We start from the raw sequence: 17,960 nt of genomic DNA, 5'->3' as shown, positions 1-17,960 counted from the left end.
ACAGCTCCCATCACAAATGCTATTTTAACATGAGTCTGGATTATTGAGTGACAATTATAATTTGCCTTTAGGCAAAGGTTACTCATGAGCTCCAGTTTTAAATGTTTGTTAAGTGATAGCTCTAAGTTCAACTTCAACTCACTAGTTTTTGCTTCACTGGTGCAGAGTGTAAAAAATTTGCTTCCCAAAAACCCAAGATCTGTGAGACAGTACAAATTCCTACCACACAATGAACTGTAACTTAAATTGGTTTCTTTATTTGAAATGGCTCAGTCAGTTGACACATTTTCATTTCACAAGTGTTTAATCTTTAGTAGAGAAGCTGTAGCAATCTTGGAGAATCCAGTGTCCAGGTTCTGTCCCAACTCTGAAAAGTAAGATACAGACAATTAGCCTCCAGGAAAAAACAAAACCAACAAGCTTTACAATGTGTGAACTAATGCGTTTTAGTTTTGATCAGAGGGGATACCAATCAGTCATGAATTCTCAGACTGGGGCGGTAATGAGTAACTCATCACTTCAACATTTAACTTTATAGCTGTACTCTTACATGTGTTGGAGCAGCAGCCAGGGCTCCAGGTAGGTTTATCCTGATGACCTGAAACATGAAAACACTTTAATACAAAGAGACTAACACAGTGAATCTTAACCTTTTAGTCTTATGATCAGAGGTGATACCAATCAGTCATGAATTCTCAGACTGGGGCGGTAATAAGTAACTCATCACTTCAGCTCTCACACCGAGTTGGGACATGGTTTTAAACACCAACTAGATAAATCTGCTCATTTACCTGTTCATCATCAGTCAGCAGCACAGGCCCAGGTGTCAGAGTCAGACAGTCAGCCAGCATCTCCAAACCTGCAAGAGGCAGAAGAATATACTTTAATACAAAGGGTATTTAGATGGGTCTGCCTTCCATTTTCATTAGTGAATTTGCATTGTGTGATCAGAGGGGATACCAATCAGTCATGAATTCTCAGACTGGGGCGGTAATAAGTAACTCATCACTTCAACATTTAACTTTATAGCTGAACTCTTACCACGTGTTGGAGCAGCAGCCAGGGCTCCAGGTAGGTTTATCCTGATGACCTGAAACATGAAAACACTTTAATACAAAGAGACTAACACAGGGAATCTTAACCTTTTAGTCTTATGATCAGAGGGGATACCAATCAGTCATGAATTCTCAGACTGGGGCGGTAATAAGTAACTCATCATGTCAGCTTTAATCAGCGACTGCATCACCCAGATACACACCTTAACTCAGGTTTGAATCTCCTTCTCCAGCCAAGTGACGTCATCCGACCTGAGGAGAAGAGAAACTTCTGTTAAACTTCACCCATGATACTTCAATCGTTACCTTCAGTTACAACTGAACAAGTCTCATCCTACATCTGGCTGGTTTGTGCATCTTCTGGATCAAATAACAGAAAAACTACACAGGATTTTGTATGTGTAGAGCTCGTTTCCATTCAGACTGTTGGTAACCCCAACGGGTCTTCCCCTTATTGCCAAGGCAACACCAGTGGGTTCACCTTTTCAGGTTCTGGCAATTGCACAAGGCGTAAGACGTGTGCGGGTGTCATCATGAAGGAAACGGTTTGTTGAAAACTGCCCAATTTTGTACAGAGAGACTAAAATACTAGGACCATAGTCTTTTTTAATAGCCAGGTGCTCCATGAACACTTGTTCAAGGTGTTGTGATCATGTATATAATGTCTACATGGATATTTGTCCAATTCCAGATATAACTGGCAGGTGTAAACGCCTGACGGACTCACCTGGACTGACAGCTCTGGAGAGAAGACGAGGGCGTCATCCAACAGGAAGCGCCTGTAACAGACAAGATACTATGAGCTCCAAGCACAAAACGGTCACAAGGCTTAAATCAGCCGTCGACCAGTAGATATCAGAGATTCCATTTCTCAACAGGATTTCAGACGAACGAGATTCCAAATATATCTCATCATGTTCAGCAGGTCTGGGAGTAAGAGCTACTAGTGGCGTTTTAGTTGTGAAAAGTCTTACCTTTTAATAACCGAGTGCTGCCATCATCATGTTGCTGAAGCCATCAGTGAGTCACCTGTGAGACAGGACAAAATTTAACACATGAAGCCCTACTGTTTCCAGATCAGTTAATTGATAAAGCATCATATTGATGTATAATTGAAGTTAAAGGTCATCAATGCAGTTTCTCAGTTGTTCGTGTCGTTTCACATCGGTTCAAAGTGAGCTAAGTATCATCATCATTGAAACTGCATTGGAAAAAAGGACATGTAGTCCAATGCTTAAAACTGATAGGACAAGAGAACGGAAAAGTACCATGAGGCTCCAGAGTGATGTTTCCTCTTCCAGGCGTCAACTCGAGGCCCTGCAGGAGAGAGAGATGCTCTTCAGTCAAGTTCAACCAGGACCCTTTCAGGTCTGTTCTACAGTCAGTGTTTGATCAGGGCTTTGGTGACAAACTGCCATGTGACATTAGTCGTCCAGGTGTTTAATGGGTGCTAACCCATGTCATCCTTTCAAACAGGAAGAAATGCCTTGAGGAGGTGAGCTAATGAGTCTGATCAAGTCTAACGGAACATTTTATGAAAGTGATGAATTTACAAAGAGAAGGAAAGGCATTTCAGATGAGGATGATGACTAAAACTTAGAAAGACTTACTGGTACATTGTTGAGATGTCATTGGAGCATCCTCTAAAATGCTGCATCATCACCTAACAAACAGAAACACACCAGGTTAATGACATGGTCACAGAGTCAGCTTTTCTATTACTTCAACCTAGGTAATCAGATTAAAGGTTGACATCACTGGATTCAGGCATATGCTTGTCTTTTATTGGTAATCATCATGTTTACACCCCAAATAACATAATGGCCCTTTTCCACTACACAGTGACAGCCCAACTCGGCTTGACTTGGTTCAGGTCCATTTCAGCCAAGAACCTCCTCGTCAAATTACAGCACTGCATCTTCTCGCTCCCTTTCCCCCCCAATCCTATCAGCTCCAAACTCACTGTCTAGAGGAGTCATCAACTCAGGTGAAAGACCAGTCTCAGTACAGATCAATGGTCACTGCTGCCGGTGTTTTTAAATTTTGTGGGTTTGATTCTTGTGTTGGATGTTGCGCTCGCAACGCTCCAGTGACTACGCTCTGGCCAATCACATTTTGTACTGTTGCTTGTTACTCAGATACTATGGGCTAGTGGAATGGAATAAAATAAAACTAGTCAAGCCGTGCTAGTGGAAAGGGGCCAAACCAGGAAGAAATGCACTGAGTAAAGACTTACCAGTACATTGTTGAGATGTCTTGAGCATCCTTTAAAACAGTCGAGTCATCACCTAACACACAGAAATACACCCAGTTAGTGACATGATCACAGAGTCAGCTTTTCTATTACTTCAACTAGGGGTGATCAGATTAAAGGTTGACATCACTGGAGTCAGGCATATGCTTGTCTTTTATTGGTGATCATCATGCTTACACCCCAAACACTACATTAGGTCTACAACAAAAGTCTTCCACTCACCTCAGTGCACTTTGCATCTGCTTTGGCATGAGTGAACGAAGGCTGGAGACCAACCTACGGAATAAACCAGAGGTTAGCCATGAAAAAGTGGCAAGGTTGAAGAGCTTAAAACTGAGTAAAGGAGGCAATTACTGGTGAATTTTTGGCCTTCGTACAGCCTGCCTATATCACTATAGCTAAAGTTTGGATGCTGGAGCCCATGTGCTACTCAGAATCTGGTAAAGAAGTATCTTCAAAGCTGATTCAGTAAGAGAGAGTTCAGGAATCATCACAGCAGCACACTGGGCTCCTGAACAGTCACAGAGCAACTACACACTCATCTGGAAATCACATTACCTTGTGCATGTGGTCGGGCATCGTTCACCAAACCTGAAAACAGAATAGAGAAAAAAATACACTGAGCATTTCATCACTTCAGTAAAGGCAGCTTCAAACGTGCCGACTAGAGATAGCAGCTTCATGCTACTCAGTGAGTGAATAAAGTTTTCCTCAAAGTGATCAGTGAGAGAGTTCAATAGGACATCACTGTAGCACGAGGCTTGATATCCATGCTAGTCACTAATGCAGCATTGTCCTGTATCTAAAAACATGAACATGGGGCAGAAAGTACCTGTGCTGCACGGAGCTTCTTGGTCTCCCGCCATCTGCAGAGAGAGGAGCAGAGATACAGCGTTAGCAGGCTGCAGCCAACAGACCGGTGACCATGGTGACCACGGCGGGGCCAGCACGTGACCGCTGCACGCTGCGTGCACAGGCCCGAGACCGGAAAGGTCGGTAAAATAAAACATTTAAAAGTGTCTCCCGTCAGAATAATAAAAGTACAATCACAGTCATTCAGGACAGGTCTGTGAAATTCTCATCATTGAGAGACACTTGTTAAAAAAAAAAGAAAAGGAAAAGAAAACGGCGCCGAACAGGCCGCCGCCATTAGGAATGAACCAGTTAAGATTTCTCTTTAATTTTACCAACAAATAGTTCATCTACATTCAATTAAATGTGTTTTAGTTTATAGTCACTGGCATTTCAGATGACATTGATATGTTTAAAGTAGCGGATGACTAAGGATTGAGGTCTGGGTGTTGCACCGACTCTCTGCTAAAGTTGCTAACTAAACACCACTTTGTCCGTTAGCTTAGGTTGAAAAGGATAAACCGACAATGCATATGTGTTATATAAGAAACAACAATGAAGAAGTGCATGTTATTCACCACAATGTTCAAACATTTTCTAATGAATATGTTAACACAAACTGCGAAGTCTTACCTGAACCAGACCAGAGGAGGAAGTGGACGGAGGAGCGGGTCCGTCTGCTTTTTATGTCCCGCCTGCAGGGCTCCTCCCACCGGCCGCACCACGCTGAAAACCACCCTAACATCTCCACGAGCCACACACATCTTTGTATTAATTAAACATTGGAGAAGCAAATATGTTTAAACGTACTGAGCTCAAGTTTTTCACAGTAGGGACTGTGTGCTGATGGCAAATTTGATAAAAGTGTAAAGAGTTAGCTCCTTACGTCCAGGGGCGTCACTAGACCTAATACTGTACTGGGGCACACCTGGGGCACAAAGAATTCATGTGAGCGCGCAAAGTGCACGAGCAAAAACATTTTTAGCACTTATTTATCATAAAAAAACATAAATAGTGCTTTAAACTATACATGTCTACAGTCTGTAGATGATGATAAACCAAATTTTACACAATTTTACAGTTCATGTGGCACATAATGTACCACAGAAACAACTTTTGCAGTCACCAACAAAATATTCTAGATCTAAACTGCCAGCAAGTGAGACCCCCACACACCCTCATTTCTGTTCAAACACAGAGCCACAAAATGCTGAACTAGAACCAAACACACTATCTACATAGCAAAGATGATGGCAGATGTGTTACCATACATGCTCTAATCCAGACAGATTCACATCCTGTACTGGTCCCAATATTGGAACTAAGGATAAGATAGGACTCTATCTATAGGCCCAAAAGCCAGAGCTATGGTGAATCTCATCTTTACCATTGATTCAGAAGTGAGAAACATATTAGAGTATTTTAAGAAAACAGCTCACAAAGTTTGATTTTGAGGTCACCAATTCTTTTTTTCTTCTTTATTTTTTTAGGCCTATTAAAAAGATAAAAGCCCAACTAAACCACCACTCAAAGACTATTAAAATGAAATGATAAAACTTTTTTTTATGTGCTACATATAGGCTACACAAATAGCCCAACACTGCACTACAAACACGCAAACATCTACATTAAACTCATTAACTTAAATTATGTTGTTTCCAAAAGGGGGGAAATGTCAAACCTGGCAACGCAGCATGCGGCTTTGTTTACAACCTCAGCGCAGTGCAGCTTGCAGGTTACGATAGCTCCGCTAACCAGAGTGACTGCACAGGGCACAAAATGGATCGATTTCTAATAAGAAAAATCAAACGGACTAACAGGCGGCGTGGTAAGGAATAGTGACAAAGAGTCAGAGGAAGCAGCAATATGCAAATCAACATAAAGACGCCAAAGAAGGACGAGCAGGTAAAGGCCAGGTGTTCCTAGCAAAAAAGAAAGAAAAAAAGGTAGGAGGCATGTACAAGATGAACTGTAGACACCTGACACAATATAATTCTGAAACTCTTAAAGTTAGTCAGTATGTGTATTAAATAGCTTCTTACATTAATTTACAGCGCTCCATGAGATGGCGTGAAGTCTTTTTTTTTTTTAATGCACGCGCCGACTTGGAAGTGAGCCAGTCACTCCTATGAAATGGTTTAGTCAACTAGGGGTGTCTGAAATTTTACTGCAAGCATCTTCCTGGCATAACTATGGAAAATACTGTTTATTGTAGTATTTATGATTACTAATAAGAAAGATAAATGTTTCAACTCCCCTATCTGTTATTTGTACCTATTTTAGGGGAGTCGAAGTCGCAATTGGGGGGGTCAAACCCCCCAAACCCCCCTGTAATTCGCACTATGGTTGTCGGCTAACGTTACGTGCCTCACGCAGCTGCTTCACAGCGCCTCTCTCTCTCTCTCTGTCTGACAGCGGCTTCAAATCAGCTGAAGTCGCTACACATGAATAAATTAGGCTACCATATGAAGTAGTTGTGTGCGCATTCCGTAGCCTATGCTATGTAGACTTAAAACTCTGAAGTTAATTTTTTACTGGTGAAATTTTTACTGGGGCACTGCAGATCAATACTGGGGCACGTGCCCCAGTGAAATCTGTCTGGCGACGCGGCTGCTTACGTCACTTCCGTTAATAAAAAGTAGAGCTGTTTTCGTCCTCCACTAGAGGGCAGCCTCCTGTAGGAGCAGACACATGTCACACCCACACTCAGAAATCAAATTAACATTTATCAGCCACTCATTTTGTGAAAATTAGTCCAGAAATGAGTCAAGGTAGGGAGCACAAACCTGTTCCTGTGTACATGTTGCTGTTACCAGTTCCTGCTGAGTGTTTTAAAAACCAAAAATGAAAGCAAGTATGCCTGTATAATTAAGTGCACACGTGTTTGGGGATATTTTCAATTAGGAGGTGCATGGAGGAAATAGTTTTAATGAAGCAAGACTCCAGCAACAATTAAACGTATCCTATTAGTGAGAATGTGTTGGTCTCACCTCAAACCTATCGTTCATATTGCTGCACAGAGCCAACTTTAGCACCACAGTAATTACAATTTAACTAGGCTTTGACTATTGCACTGTGGTATTATGCTGTATCACTACTAACTACTAATACTAACATATGCAGCCTTACTAGTGTGTCCAGGTTGGACACACTGAGGGAGGTGGTGGAGAGATGCACGCTGAAGATGTTTGAGGCCATTCAGAACAACTCAGATCGTCCACTTCATAACACCTTAATGGGCCAAAACAAAAAAAACAGCAGTGGTGGACGACTTCTCTCTCTTCACTGCAAGACGGAGAGATACAGAAGGTCCTTCATACCGACAGCCATCAGGCTTTTTAATTCTTCTGCAAATGGTAGATGAGATGTCAGGCAAATGAATTTCCCTTTGGGGATTAATAAAGTCTTTCTTATTCTTTTATAGAAAAAAAACATATGATAATTATAAAGGTCTTTAAATAGTACATTTATGACTTCATTGAACAAGATGAAATATGTTATGGTAGCCTATATTATAGTTAAATTAGATCATAGTTTATTGTGTAAAAGTCACATTTTCCTGTGATGTGTTTTCATCAGCCACCTTCTGACGCTGCTCATTGTTTCAGGGTAACTGTTGCCATGGCGTTGTCTTATGATGCTGTGTTTGACGTCTCATTCATTCTGATTCATCCTTTAGAATAATAACTTTGACGTCAGCTCAGTTGATATTTTTAGTGACAGTTTTACTGTAAAAATGAAAATATAACTAGCAGAATAAATTCAGTCTTTATTCAGAGGAATGTTTCTTATTATGGCTTGAGACTTCTGAAGCTTCATTAGGATACAAAAAGATGTTTTATTAATAAAAAAAAAATTAAGACATTTCTAAAACAGTCATTAACATAATGTGTTTACTTCAGAAGCCACTTCATGGACTGGCCAGTACATTTGAGGTAATGGTAAAAACCAAATACATATTACAAAATTACAGCAGGTGTATTGTAAACATGCTTTGCATCTTCACAAGGTTCAGTTGTTAATATCTCTTTAATACTTTCTCAGATTTAGGTTGGGATACTCAAAAAAACATGGTGTGGCCTCATTCAAACAATCAGCTGTTGCAGGTTCATAACCCGACTATAAAAAAATGTAGCTTGGCTTCTTATTCTTAAACAAACACATGCAAACACTCTCCCATATTGTCCTATCAGGTTAAACAACCTTCACCAGAACACACACAGGGATGAACTTTATCTCATGAGGAAGTCAAACACTGTCAAGCTCGACTACAGGACGCCACCTGTGTATTTCTGTTCACACACAAATGGAAAAACCCCTTTGTTAAATGGATAGAGACAGGTCAAAATAGCAATGTCTTAATAAATATTATGTGATATAAACATATGTGTCAATTTCAGTATCTGCAGGGACTTTCTACGTGGCTATATGCCGTCCTCCTCTGATTAACCACAGTGATTACTGATTAGCTGCCAGACAGCAGTAAATGGCACTGATTAGTGATTACCAGACAATAACTGTGAGTATTACCAGAACAAAAGTCCACTAATAAGTCATCGCCCCCCTCTCTTGAAATTTTCCATTCCTTTGCTTACACATCAACATTTAAGTTTCATAGTGCTAAACCAAAGGAAGCAGAGATTATCTGGACTCCAAGCTCTTATAGTGGATTTGACGTATCAAGCTGAGTTGCATTCTTCAGACACTGTTGTTCACGTTCAGGCATTCCTACACTGCCGACTAAAATTAGAAAGTAGCGACACAGAAAAAGGCAACCACACTCAGCTGAACTCAGTCCCATGAAGACAGGCCTCTAAAACTCAAGCCAGTCCCATAGACGTCAATGTAAAATCAACTGATGGTGTGCAGCGTGTGTGCAAACCAATGTGCATCACCTAATGACTAGGCAATGCACTTTATATGGTCAGTGATTAAGACTCAGTAACTACCATAAGTAATCAAAGTTTCTGATGCATTGCTCATGGTGCAGCTGTAAAAGTTCCCTCTGGAGGCCGAGGCAGCGTTGCCCATCGATATTCAGCATAATCATGATTTGCAGGAATTAAAACGTCAGAGAGTTTGTTTGGTTTTTATCGCCGTAGCGTCCAGCACTACCGAAAATCGACCAGCACAGAGGGGTCCCGCTGCACCTTCTTTGGCAAAGGTGAAGGTGGCGAGGATGATGTCACAGGTGTGAGGGTGACGCTGTAGAGGTTGGTGATGAAGGCCTCCCAACCGCGACGAAATGCTCGGTCCAAAGCCTGAGGAAGAGGAGGGTAAAGGTTAGCAAGGGCCCACACAGAGATACATTTATTCATAGAGTAACACAGCAATGTTAGATTTATTTTTTACATTCTACACAAAGTTGCTGTGTTGCACTGCTGCATCAAGGAGACAAGATGACTTTAATCTGTGACATTATGTTTCTGTTTTCCTAATAATACAATGCTGTTATTTCCTTTGAGGTTTACTGGAAAGAACTCTATTGTGCAGTATTTACTAACAGGAACATAGAGATAAAGTTGAGACTTTTATTTTAGTAGTAGTAGTAATAGTAGTTGTGGATTTATTTGAAAGAACAATTCAATTTAAACCCAATACTCATTTATTTATGATCCTTTTACTCTCCTTATATGTTAAATTGTGTGGTTCTTTGTGGAGGAAAGTCATGTTTTTGCATGTGCAGCTGACCTGCTGCTGATTCACTAAAAGACTATGTATTGGAACTAGTTCAAGTGAACAAACTGGCAGTCTGCATTGTCTCTGTGGGTGGTGCCAAACTACAGAGCTAATCATTTCCAGGGAACTCCCCAGGTAATTAAAGACCTGTAATATAAAGCGTCAACTGTTTTAGTGAGGAAGGTGCTCAAAAGTATTTATTATGTGAATTCCACTTGGAAAATGAAAGCAGTTTTTGATTGGAGTTAGTTGTTGTCATATATCAGTGGGTGGCAGCTCAACAAAACTGATTTCTCTTTCAGGTTTTCTGTATCTAAAATCTACTGCTGTATATCAACAAAAAGAAAAATGAGTGTAGCAGATAGTTTTTCAGCTCTCTTGCCTATTTATCCTCTCGAGACCACTCTCAGTAAGCCTGTTGCTATAGTAGCTGCTGATTTTTGCAGCACTCAATGATACTCAACTGGCACTTCTCAGCTTGTCCAATTTTCATACATATAAGTATCTTCTCCACATTCGCTCTTATGCACAGAATCCAGCAGTGTCTTTGGTGCGATTGTCTCCTAATCTACCAGGAGGTCAGGCCTTGTGAGGCCCGAGGGTGCCACTGATTGGCTCAAGAGCAGTGGAATGTTTTCACGGCGTGGGTTTAGTGGGCGGGTCACCGCTGCCGTACCTCGTTTCACTGATCAAAGGACACGATACATGAGGCACAGGAATGTCACCTCTGTGCTTCAGCGTGAGCAGAAAATCCCCAGAAACATGTGAGTCAGGTAAAAGTGCACACACAGTATACACACACACACACACTGCTGCTTGTTCACATGTAAAGTCTGCAGTGAAACCTCTGCTCCAGCTGAAAATGTTCATGTCATTAAAGGGATAGTTAAACATTTTGGTAAATTGGCCCATTGCCATAATCCCTATCGTTTTAGGAGGTTTGTTACCTTTAATTGTCGGTGCAAGCTATTTTTTAGATCGGCGGAGCAGAGCCGTGAGCTGCTCAGAGCTACAGTACACCACGGAGGCTCATGAGATGTCTTGGTTTCCCTCATCAAACTCATCAAATACACAATCCAACAACTCCAAAACACTCTGGTGGACAAGTTGTGACCTGCACATTCACCACACTATGAGATAATAACAGAACGTTACCAGACAGAGTTGTTTTAGAGGTAAATTCATGCAAAACAGCTGATGTGCGTTCCTGTTGGGGGCAGTTTTTCGGCAAGCAGTCTCTGCATTTGCCTCGAAAACAACTCTGTCTCGTAATGTTCCGTTATTATCTCATAGCGTGGTGAATGTGCAGGTCACAACTTGTCCACCAGAGCGTTTTGGAGTTGTTGGATTGTGTATTTGATGAGTTTGATGAAGAAAACCAAGAAATCCCATTAGCCTCCGTAGCGTAGCTCTGAGCAGCGACATAAGTAACGAATCTACTGCTAAGACTGTGAGGAGTATGGCAATGGGCCAATTTGCCAAAATGTTGAACTATCCCTTTAAATGTGACGTAAAGGAAACATCCCTAACAGAGGAGGTTGCTTCATGTCCGTTGGTGACATGCACCAGTGACTGCTGTACCTTGATCCTAGTGGCTGTTATTAAGGTGATGTGATAGTTCCCATGGTGATTAATAGCCCAGCGAGCAGTATGTGAGGGATAGTGAGGTGGAAGTTTACCCTCTGTTCCACAAACTCTGAGGACAGGATTATATAACCTCCAGAGGATTAAAGTTTAACCAGCTGGGGTTAGGCTGCGTATGGAATGTATGTAAATGTGAGCTCCAGAAAGCAGAAGTTAATCATGTTCTTCTGCAATATGCTGATAACAAATTGATTGAAACAACTCCTGCCTCTCACTTTGTGTTTGGTGTTGTTTTCTCTCACCTTGCGGTAGTTCTTTATTGTGTTCCTCTTCACCACTTTCATCCCCTCCTCCTGCTCTCTCTTCATCCTCCTCTCCTCCTCCCCCTCCTCTTCTCTCCCCCTCTTCTTGTCTCTGATGAGGACCTGGTCGTCCTCATGCTCCCGGACTGGGAAGTGCACGAGAGCGGGCTCCTCCACCTGCTTGGCTCTCTCCATCTCCACTTGGATGGTCACCCTGGTGGCCTGGAGGTCAGGGGAGTCGACGGGGCTCTCCCTGCCCAGGCTGGGCCTCTCTTCTCGGGCCACGTCCTCCTCGGTCCTCCCCTCCTTCTGCTTCCTCCTGGAGCTTCTCCTCCACCTGCTGCTGCGACGGCTGGGCTTCCTACGCAGGAGGGTCTCGCCATCGTCTTCCATCAGCCCTTCGTTGAAGTCGAATGCTTCTGCTTCGTCCTTCTCGTCTCCCCCTGAATTGTTCACCACAGCTGGGCTGCCCATTGCTCTCTCTTCCCCGCTGCCTTCTTCCATCCCTCTCTCCTCTACTTCATTCCTCCTCACCTGCTCCGCATCACCGGTGGTCTCGGGCTCATCCAGGCGACCGTAGAAGCCGCTGGATTTGTCCAGAAACTTTGGGGCCCGGATGGAGCTCCTGGTGGAGCTTTTCCTGGAGTTCTTGCCAATTGTCATTGTTTCTCTTTGTGTCTTGTTTCTCTTTCACTCTTGCTTTTCACACACCTCTGAAAGAGAAGGGGCAGGGGAGATTAGTTTAATGCCATTACATAACCCGGCTCTCACCCTCACACAATCTTAATCATTTCATAGCAGCTGTAAAAGAATTTCATGGAAGTCAAAGCTCAAGAAAGGTGACAGAGAACATAAAGCACACAGATATAAAGAAGAGAAATGGCATGAAATGAGACCAAAGATGGAAGATAATTCAAATTCAATGTCCGTGTCTTGTGTTTGTGTGACTGTCTGCTGTGCAAACATCACAAAATGTCCATGGAGGAAAATTACTTTTTTGCTCATGGTGCGCAGAACTTTTGATTTGACTATGGCTGAGTAAATGTATGTGTGTGTGTGTGTGTGTGTGTGTGTGTGTGTGTGTGTGTGTGTGTGTGTGAGACTGGAGGTCACAGTCAATGTTATCTGAGTTGCAGTGATAACTGGATGTCAAAGACGAAGACACGGTGTACTTACAACCAAAGATAAACACACGCGTGCACACAAATAGTCAGACTTTGACACTGATCTAACCAGCTGGATGCTGAACAGCAGCCAAAACCAATGACTCCTTATCTCTCACTGCCAATGTCAGCCAAACTCTTGTCCTGTTCTCAGCTCCTTTCAAAGTATCAAAAAAAAGAAGAAAAAGAAAGAAGGAACGAAAAAACAAAAAACACACACACAAATCTCAGCAAATATAAGAAAGGGTCGAAAACACAATAATAGACTAATAGTCTAATGGTAGAGCCTAGAAGTTCACTGTTGTCCTGCTGTGACATCATCGATTAATGGAACAAGTTCAACGGTTGCTTCCTCTTATCAGACTTACATGATAAACATACAGTAGAACTGCTCTGTTGGCTGTTCACCTTTGCTCTACTTTATCATTTTCTATAGGCTAATAATAATTGCTACTAAAGTTTTCCCATAAGCTAATTCATCTTTTCTTTCTTGTCCCTCACTCACCAGCAAACAATTTAACAAACCATATAGCACTGATTCTGTTTTCGTTAGCGTCAGCATCACAACAGTTAATCAGTGTTTTAGGAAATACTTGGTTACTTTCTTAAGTAGAGAAAGATGAGAGGATGAAGACCACTTTTAGGCTGTGTGCAAAAAAAATCTATACTGAGCTCGGGAGGTCTGTCTTCGCTTATGCCCCATAAACCTGGAACAATCTTCAAATAAACTTAAAGCTAAACTCACTTGTCCTATTCAGTCATTTTAAATCTAATTTCCTGTCCTCTGTTTGTACCTTTTCTGATCCGCCTCCTATTTTTTAGCCTACTGTGTACATTGATTTGTATCTTTATTTTCTTATCTGTTTTGTTTTGGATATTTGTCCTGCTCCTCTGCATTGTAAATGAGGCTTGTCTCAGTGTAGGACTAACAAGTTTAAATAAAGGTAGCTAACTAACTAACTAACTAACTACTATTAAGTGTTTGGTTAGCTTAGCCTAGCTTAGCTAAGGGCAAAGACTGGACACAGGGTTAAGGGTTAAACAGATAGCCAAAAGGAGAGAAAAAGTCTACCAGCTGCCAGCGGTAGCCTAACACTTTAATAAGTAGCCTACACACTATTAAGCATTAGTTAATCATTAAATTAAATACATAGCCTATATTATATATGTTTAACACATGAATACTCATTAGTGTAGTTTATAAACACAGTTAAAAATGTTTTACTCATCATTGATAAGCACTATATAGGCTAATGAGTTTTCATGCGTTATAAATGAAGAATTCAGCTATTATTAATGCTTAACTAATGCTTAATAGTGTGTACTAGTCTCCATCTTGTATTTGATTTTGCTTAAATAGTTGTAAGACACATACAACTAAAATGAGACTATTAGAGATAACTACATTTTATGGAAGAGTAGCTACAGATGTGCCAGGTGTGGGAGCAGATCAACAGAACAGAACAGCTCAAAGTGTCAGATTCCCAGCATCGGTCATCTGTGTCAGATTAAAAAGTCAAATTATAGATAAATGTAACTGAACAAGAGGGAACTAGGAAACTAAGACTCCCAAAAAGAGGGAAAAGAAGACACACAGCCACATTTAAAATGAAGACATAATGATAAGAGCAGTGAGCAGATTAAAACTGAGAGAAGCAGAAAAACAAGACTGAAAGAATGAGAAATGAATCAAACATCCTGTCATTTATTATAAGAAGAAGCAAGAGCAATGTAAAGTATCTTGTATAAAATAACGTACAAACACATGAGAATGTGATGCTGTCTTATAAAAGAGGTCTTACCTGATGTCTTGCTGCTGTCTCTTCTCCCTGTGTCTGTGTCTGTGTGTGTCTGTGACCGATGGTGAGCAACACGACTGTGTGTGTGAGAGTCTGAGTGAGTGACTGAGCTCTGGGAGCTAGACACACTCCCCTCACACACCACGTCACCGTCCACCCTGCCTGAACCTGCACTTCTGTCGTCACCACCAAGTGCAGGTCTCTCTCTCTGTCTCTCTCTCCCTGACTTCTTTCAGCGTAGACCTTCTTTACACAGTTAAACACACATTTACTGAAGGTTGTGATTTAAATCGGTAACACAAATGAAAGATAGAGGGACAATACACACACTCCTGCCTACACAAACCTCACACACACACACATACACCCGCACTCTGCAAGGACAAAAATATTCAACTCACAAATCATCATACCAGCAGGAGCCAAACATCCCACTGAGATATCAGCAGCTTTCAATCATTAACCATGAACGTCCTCTGCTGTCACACATAAACCCACACAGCACGGCTTTAACCTCGGAGGCTGAGCATTAACCACCTTCAACACACAGCATACCATTCATGAACACACACACACCAACATCCCAGCTGGACTCCTCCTTTATGACTTACTATTTAAAAATTGTAGTTGGCATAATTACTTCATGCCAACACCTCTTAATAGAGCTACACATCCCGGTCATAACTCTGTCAAACACAAAGAGAAAGCATCAGCAACAAGTTGATCTTAGATCTCACTTTTAAACAAAAAAAATCAGCACGTGTATCAGTTTTTAAATTTCCAAATATTGACATCAGTAGTGCAGTATGGGGCAGGGCTTTAGTCAACATACATGTGAGCTTATCATCAGCTGGTCCTTCACTACACACCTCTCAGTTTAAAGGAATGTCAATAGTGCTGATGAAAGGACAAGAAAGTAATTAAGATTTGGCTGTAAGTATCTGTAATTGTCAGACAGACCAGTCAAAGGACATTTTTTTTCACAATAATAGCCAAGTAGCCTACTAAACCATGTGCATTTTGAGTAAGTACCTTGGAAACTATGATTAGCTTGGAAATTATGATTATGATTATGCTATTATGATTTTTGCTTTGAGAGCAAAACTGAAAAACGTTTAAGAGGATCTTCTGGGCGTTTTAATTTGAGATGTAGAGATCACCTGACACAAGTTGGCTGCCAGTGCCACCACTGTGAGACACTACAGGCAAACACACTGTTTTTTCATGTAGCTACTGATCAATTTTGAGATTTTGAGCTATTTTTCTTCCTCAACATGTATTCTTTCAGAAAAGTCAAAAGAAATGGTAGAACATCCACTTTACTTAATTTTGTCTCTTTCGCCAGTAGATTTCTCCTAAATTCACCAAAAGTTATCAGCTACTGTGTCTTACTGTGCTGTGCTTGTTATCTGACCCATGTCATGTCAGGTATCATTGTAAAGCTCTCTCTCTCCTGAACAATGATGTAGGCTCCAAAAATTGTCATCTCCTCCATATCCGCAACCAATCGTAAAAGTACGATGGAATATGGAATTTTACAGTACAAGTCTTTAAAGGCTGTTTTCTCTAAATGAGTTGCAACCTGAACCTGCAGTTTGATTCCTGTCTATATTCTGAAGGTTTTTACAGAGGGGATTGTTGATATATCATTCAAAGCCTGATTTATACAACATTTTATTCCTAAAAACATGGCGAAATTGGATTTTTTAGGGCTGGTGACAGTATTTTCTCATTTACCGAGTGATAAAAAGAGATATCCAAAATCCCCTCTGTAAAAACTTCTGACTCTAATATGTCAACAAAAATAAAACAAAATTTTTTAAAGGGGCTTTATCCATTTTTCAGATTTCGGTTCTGGAAATGTATGCAAATTAGCGCATATTTCATCAGATATTGCCTCATTTACATATTTAAACATAAAATTTGACAAAACTTGTAATACAAAAAATATTTGTCTTAATGTAAGTGATACACTTGGGAAGTTTCATGGTGATATCTGTTATTTAATTTGTTTTACCCTATTCACCTGTAGTGTCTCCCCTGAAATAAGGTCAGATGCCCTCTACCCATCCACTGATGTCTGTATAATGTATTTCTATAGTGATAAGCAGGTAGAAGAGCTTCATGGAAAGTATGTGTGTAGACATATAAAATGAATTAGCTTGGTCACTTAATGTTATCTCACTGTTTGGATGGTAAACACTGTGTCTGGGTGGGACAGGGAGTGGGAGCTGCTCAGTGTGTGTGTGTGTGTGTGTTGGGTAATTATCTACACGCCTGTTTGACATAAATCCACTTCAGGATGTACACATACACACCTTGTTGTACATGCACACACATGCACTGTGCTTCAGTGAGGACACACCAAGAGATCAGGAAAACAAAAACACACACCCACGTGCACAAACATACACATGAATGAAAAGTGTTGGATGATGATAGTTTAATTAATAAAGATGAATTAAACAAGCCCCAGGTTAGGCGTAGGCAACAAAAGCACTTGAAAGAGTGCGTCTGTGTGAATCATTGTGGTTGTAAGATGCTGTGTGACTCTTACTCACCTCCCAGTGCACTTCATCTTACAAGCCCTGTGTGTGTGTGAGTGTGTGTCACCCCCATATATGGTCACGAGGTGGACAGCTTCCCCACAGAGAGGGCGTGGCCGGCTGTCAGTCACAGAGGCCTGTAAAACCATAGATATGTGTAAAACAACCTCAGCTGTGTTGTGGTGAGAGTCCCACCTGCACGGGTACTCAAGTGATGACGGAGCCGGACGCTTGGCTGCAGGTTGCCATGGTCACCGTCAAGCAGGGACAAGTTTTTGCTTTCCGGTAGCTGTAGTTAGACGAGTGGGGCTGAAGTTTGACGGAGTGACACAGTCAGACAACAGGTGTGCTGCTGGCTGGGGTTTCCATCAGGCTCATTAAACACACAAGTGGTTCAGCTTCTTAGTCATGTCAGCATAAGAACCCAGAACCAGATGCAAGAAAAATGACCTCAGAGACAGGGAGAAGGACGCAGGCAGCCGACTGTGACGTCTGACAGCTCATCTGCAGCAGCACAGAGAGGAAAAGTCTGTTCTTGTTGATGTGTGGCAACCCCATCGCCTCAGACCGTCACACTGTCACTGTTTCAACTTGCTGCTCTACAGCGTCACAGCGTGCGTCACAGTGGACCCTTTAAACAGTGATCTGAAAAACAAAGTTATTATTAAGATATGATCAACCATCCATTAGTTAGACGAAGAAAACTTCATACAGATTTAGAATGGA

At 41.4% G+C, this 17,960-nt stretch overlaps 1 protein-coding gene, 2 long non-coding RNA genes and 8 other non-coding genes across 15 annotated transcripts; 1 reads left to right on the top strand and 10 right to left on the bottom strand.

The window, feature by feature from the left end:
* Positions 1 to 170: 170 nt before the first annotated feature.
* LOC146969557 (uncharacterized) lies at positions 171 to 4,941 on the bottom strand. Of its 5 annotated transcripts, XR_015034259.1 has the most exons (13): positions 4,795 to 4,941; positions 4,142 to 4,175; positions 3,868 to 3,900; positions 3,532 to 3,585; positions 3,292 to 3,343; positions 2,666 to 2,718; positions 2,324 to 2,372; positions 2,030 to 2,084; positions 1,783 to 1,834; positions 1,257 to 1,307; positions 1,042 to 1,090; positions 792 to 851; positions 444 to 598 (listed from the first exon to the last, which is right to left on the bottom strand). It is a non-coding gene; the product is annotated as an uncharacterized LOC146969557 (long non-coding RNA). The 5 variants fall into 5 exon arrangements; XR_015034263.1 differs by lacking the exon at positions 4,795 to 4,941 and having other exon boundaries at positions 792 to 859; positions 1,259 to 1,307; positions 4,142 to 4,765; XR_015034260.1 differs by lacking the exon at positions 3,292 to 3,343 and having other exon boundaries at positions 1,042 to 2,084.
* On the bottom strand, positions 451 to 525 carry LOC146969566 (small nucleolar RNA SNORD31). The gene has a single exon (XR_015034350.1). It is a non-coding gene; the product is annotated as a small nucleolar RNA SNORD31 (small nucleolar RNA).
* On the bottom strand, positions 660 to 734 carry LOC146969565 (small nucleolar RNA SNORD31). The gene has a single exon (XR_015034352.1). It is a non-coding gene; the product is annotated as a small nucleolar RNA SNORD31 (small nucleolar RNA).
* LOC146969563 (uncharacterized) lies at positions 875 to 1,207 on the top strand. The gene is made up of 2 exons (XR_015034264.1): positions 875 to 941; positions 1,150 to 1,207. It is a non-coding gene; the product is annotated as an uncharacterized LOC146969563 (long non-coding RNA).
* On the bottom strand, positions 942 to 1,017 carry LOC146969564 (small nucleolar RNA SNORD31). Its single transcript, XR_015034351.1, has one exon. It is a non-coding gene; the product is annotated as a small nucleolar RNA SNORD31 (small nucleolar RNA).
* LOC146969562 (small nucleolar RNA SNORD31) lies at positions 1,154 to 1,224 on the bottom strand. Its single transcript, XR_015034354.1, has one exon. It is a non-coding gene; the product is annotated as a small nucleolar RNA SNORD31 (small nucleolar RNA).
* LOC146969561 (small nucleolar RNA SNORD22) lies at positions 1,469 to 1,595 on the bottom strand. The gene has a single exon (XR_015034355.1). It is a non-coding gene; the product is annotated as a small nucleolar RNA SNORD22 (small nucleolar RNA).
* Positions 1,906 to 1,975, bottom strand: LOC146969560 (small nucleolar RNA SNORD30). Its single transcript, XR_015034356.1, has one exon. It is a non-coding gene; the product is annotated as a small nucleolar RNA SNORD30 (small nucleolar RNA).
* LOC146969559 (small nucleolar RNA SNORD29) lies at positions 2,192 to 2,256 on the bottom strand. The gene has a single exon (XR_015034358.1). It is a non-coding gene; the product is annotated as a small nucleolar RNA SNORD29 (small nucleolar RNA).
* Positions 3,735 to 3,808, bottom strand: LOC146969558 (small nucleolar RNA SNORD26). Its single transcript, XR_015034357.1, has one exon. It is a non-coding gene; the product is annotated as a small nucleolar RNA SNORD26 (small nucleolar RNA).
* Positions 4,942 to 7,917: 2,976 nt separating the features above from the next.
* Positions 7,918 to 14,787, bottom strand: LOC146969556 (uncharacterized). Its single transcript, XM_085759023.1, has 3 exons — positions 14,692 to 14,787; positions 11,727 to 12,439; positions 7,918 to 9,422 (listed from the first exon to the last, which is right to left on the bottom strand). Exons 2-3 carry the CDS (start codon positions 12,387 to 12,389, stop codon positions 9,273 to 9,275), a joined length of 813 nt encoding a protein of 270 aa, XP_085615149.1. The 5' UTR covers positions 12,390 to 12,439; positions 14,692 to 14,787; the 3' UTR covers positions 7,918 to 9,272.
* Positions 14,788 to 17,960: the final 3,173 nt, after the last annotated feature.

The sequence above is a fragment of the Trachurus japonicus genome, chromosome 18, assembly GCF_045865225.1.
Source record: "Trachurus japonicus isolate A0001 chromosome 18, Traja_1.0".
Taxonomy (NCBI): Eukaryota; Metazoa; Chordata; class Actinopteri; order Carangiformes; family Carangidae; genus Trachurus; species Trachurus japonicus.
The sequence above is the reverse complement of the archived record's forward strand: the minus strand, read 5'-3'. Positions and strand labels throughout refer to the sequence as shown.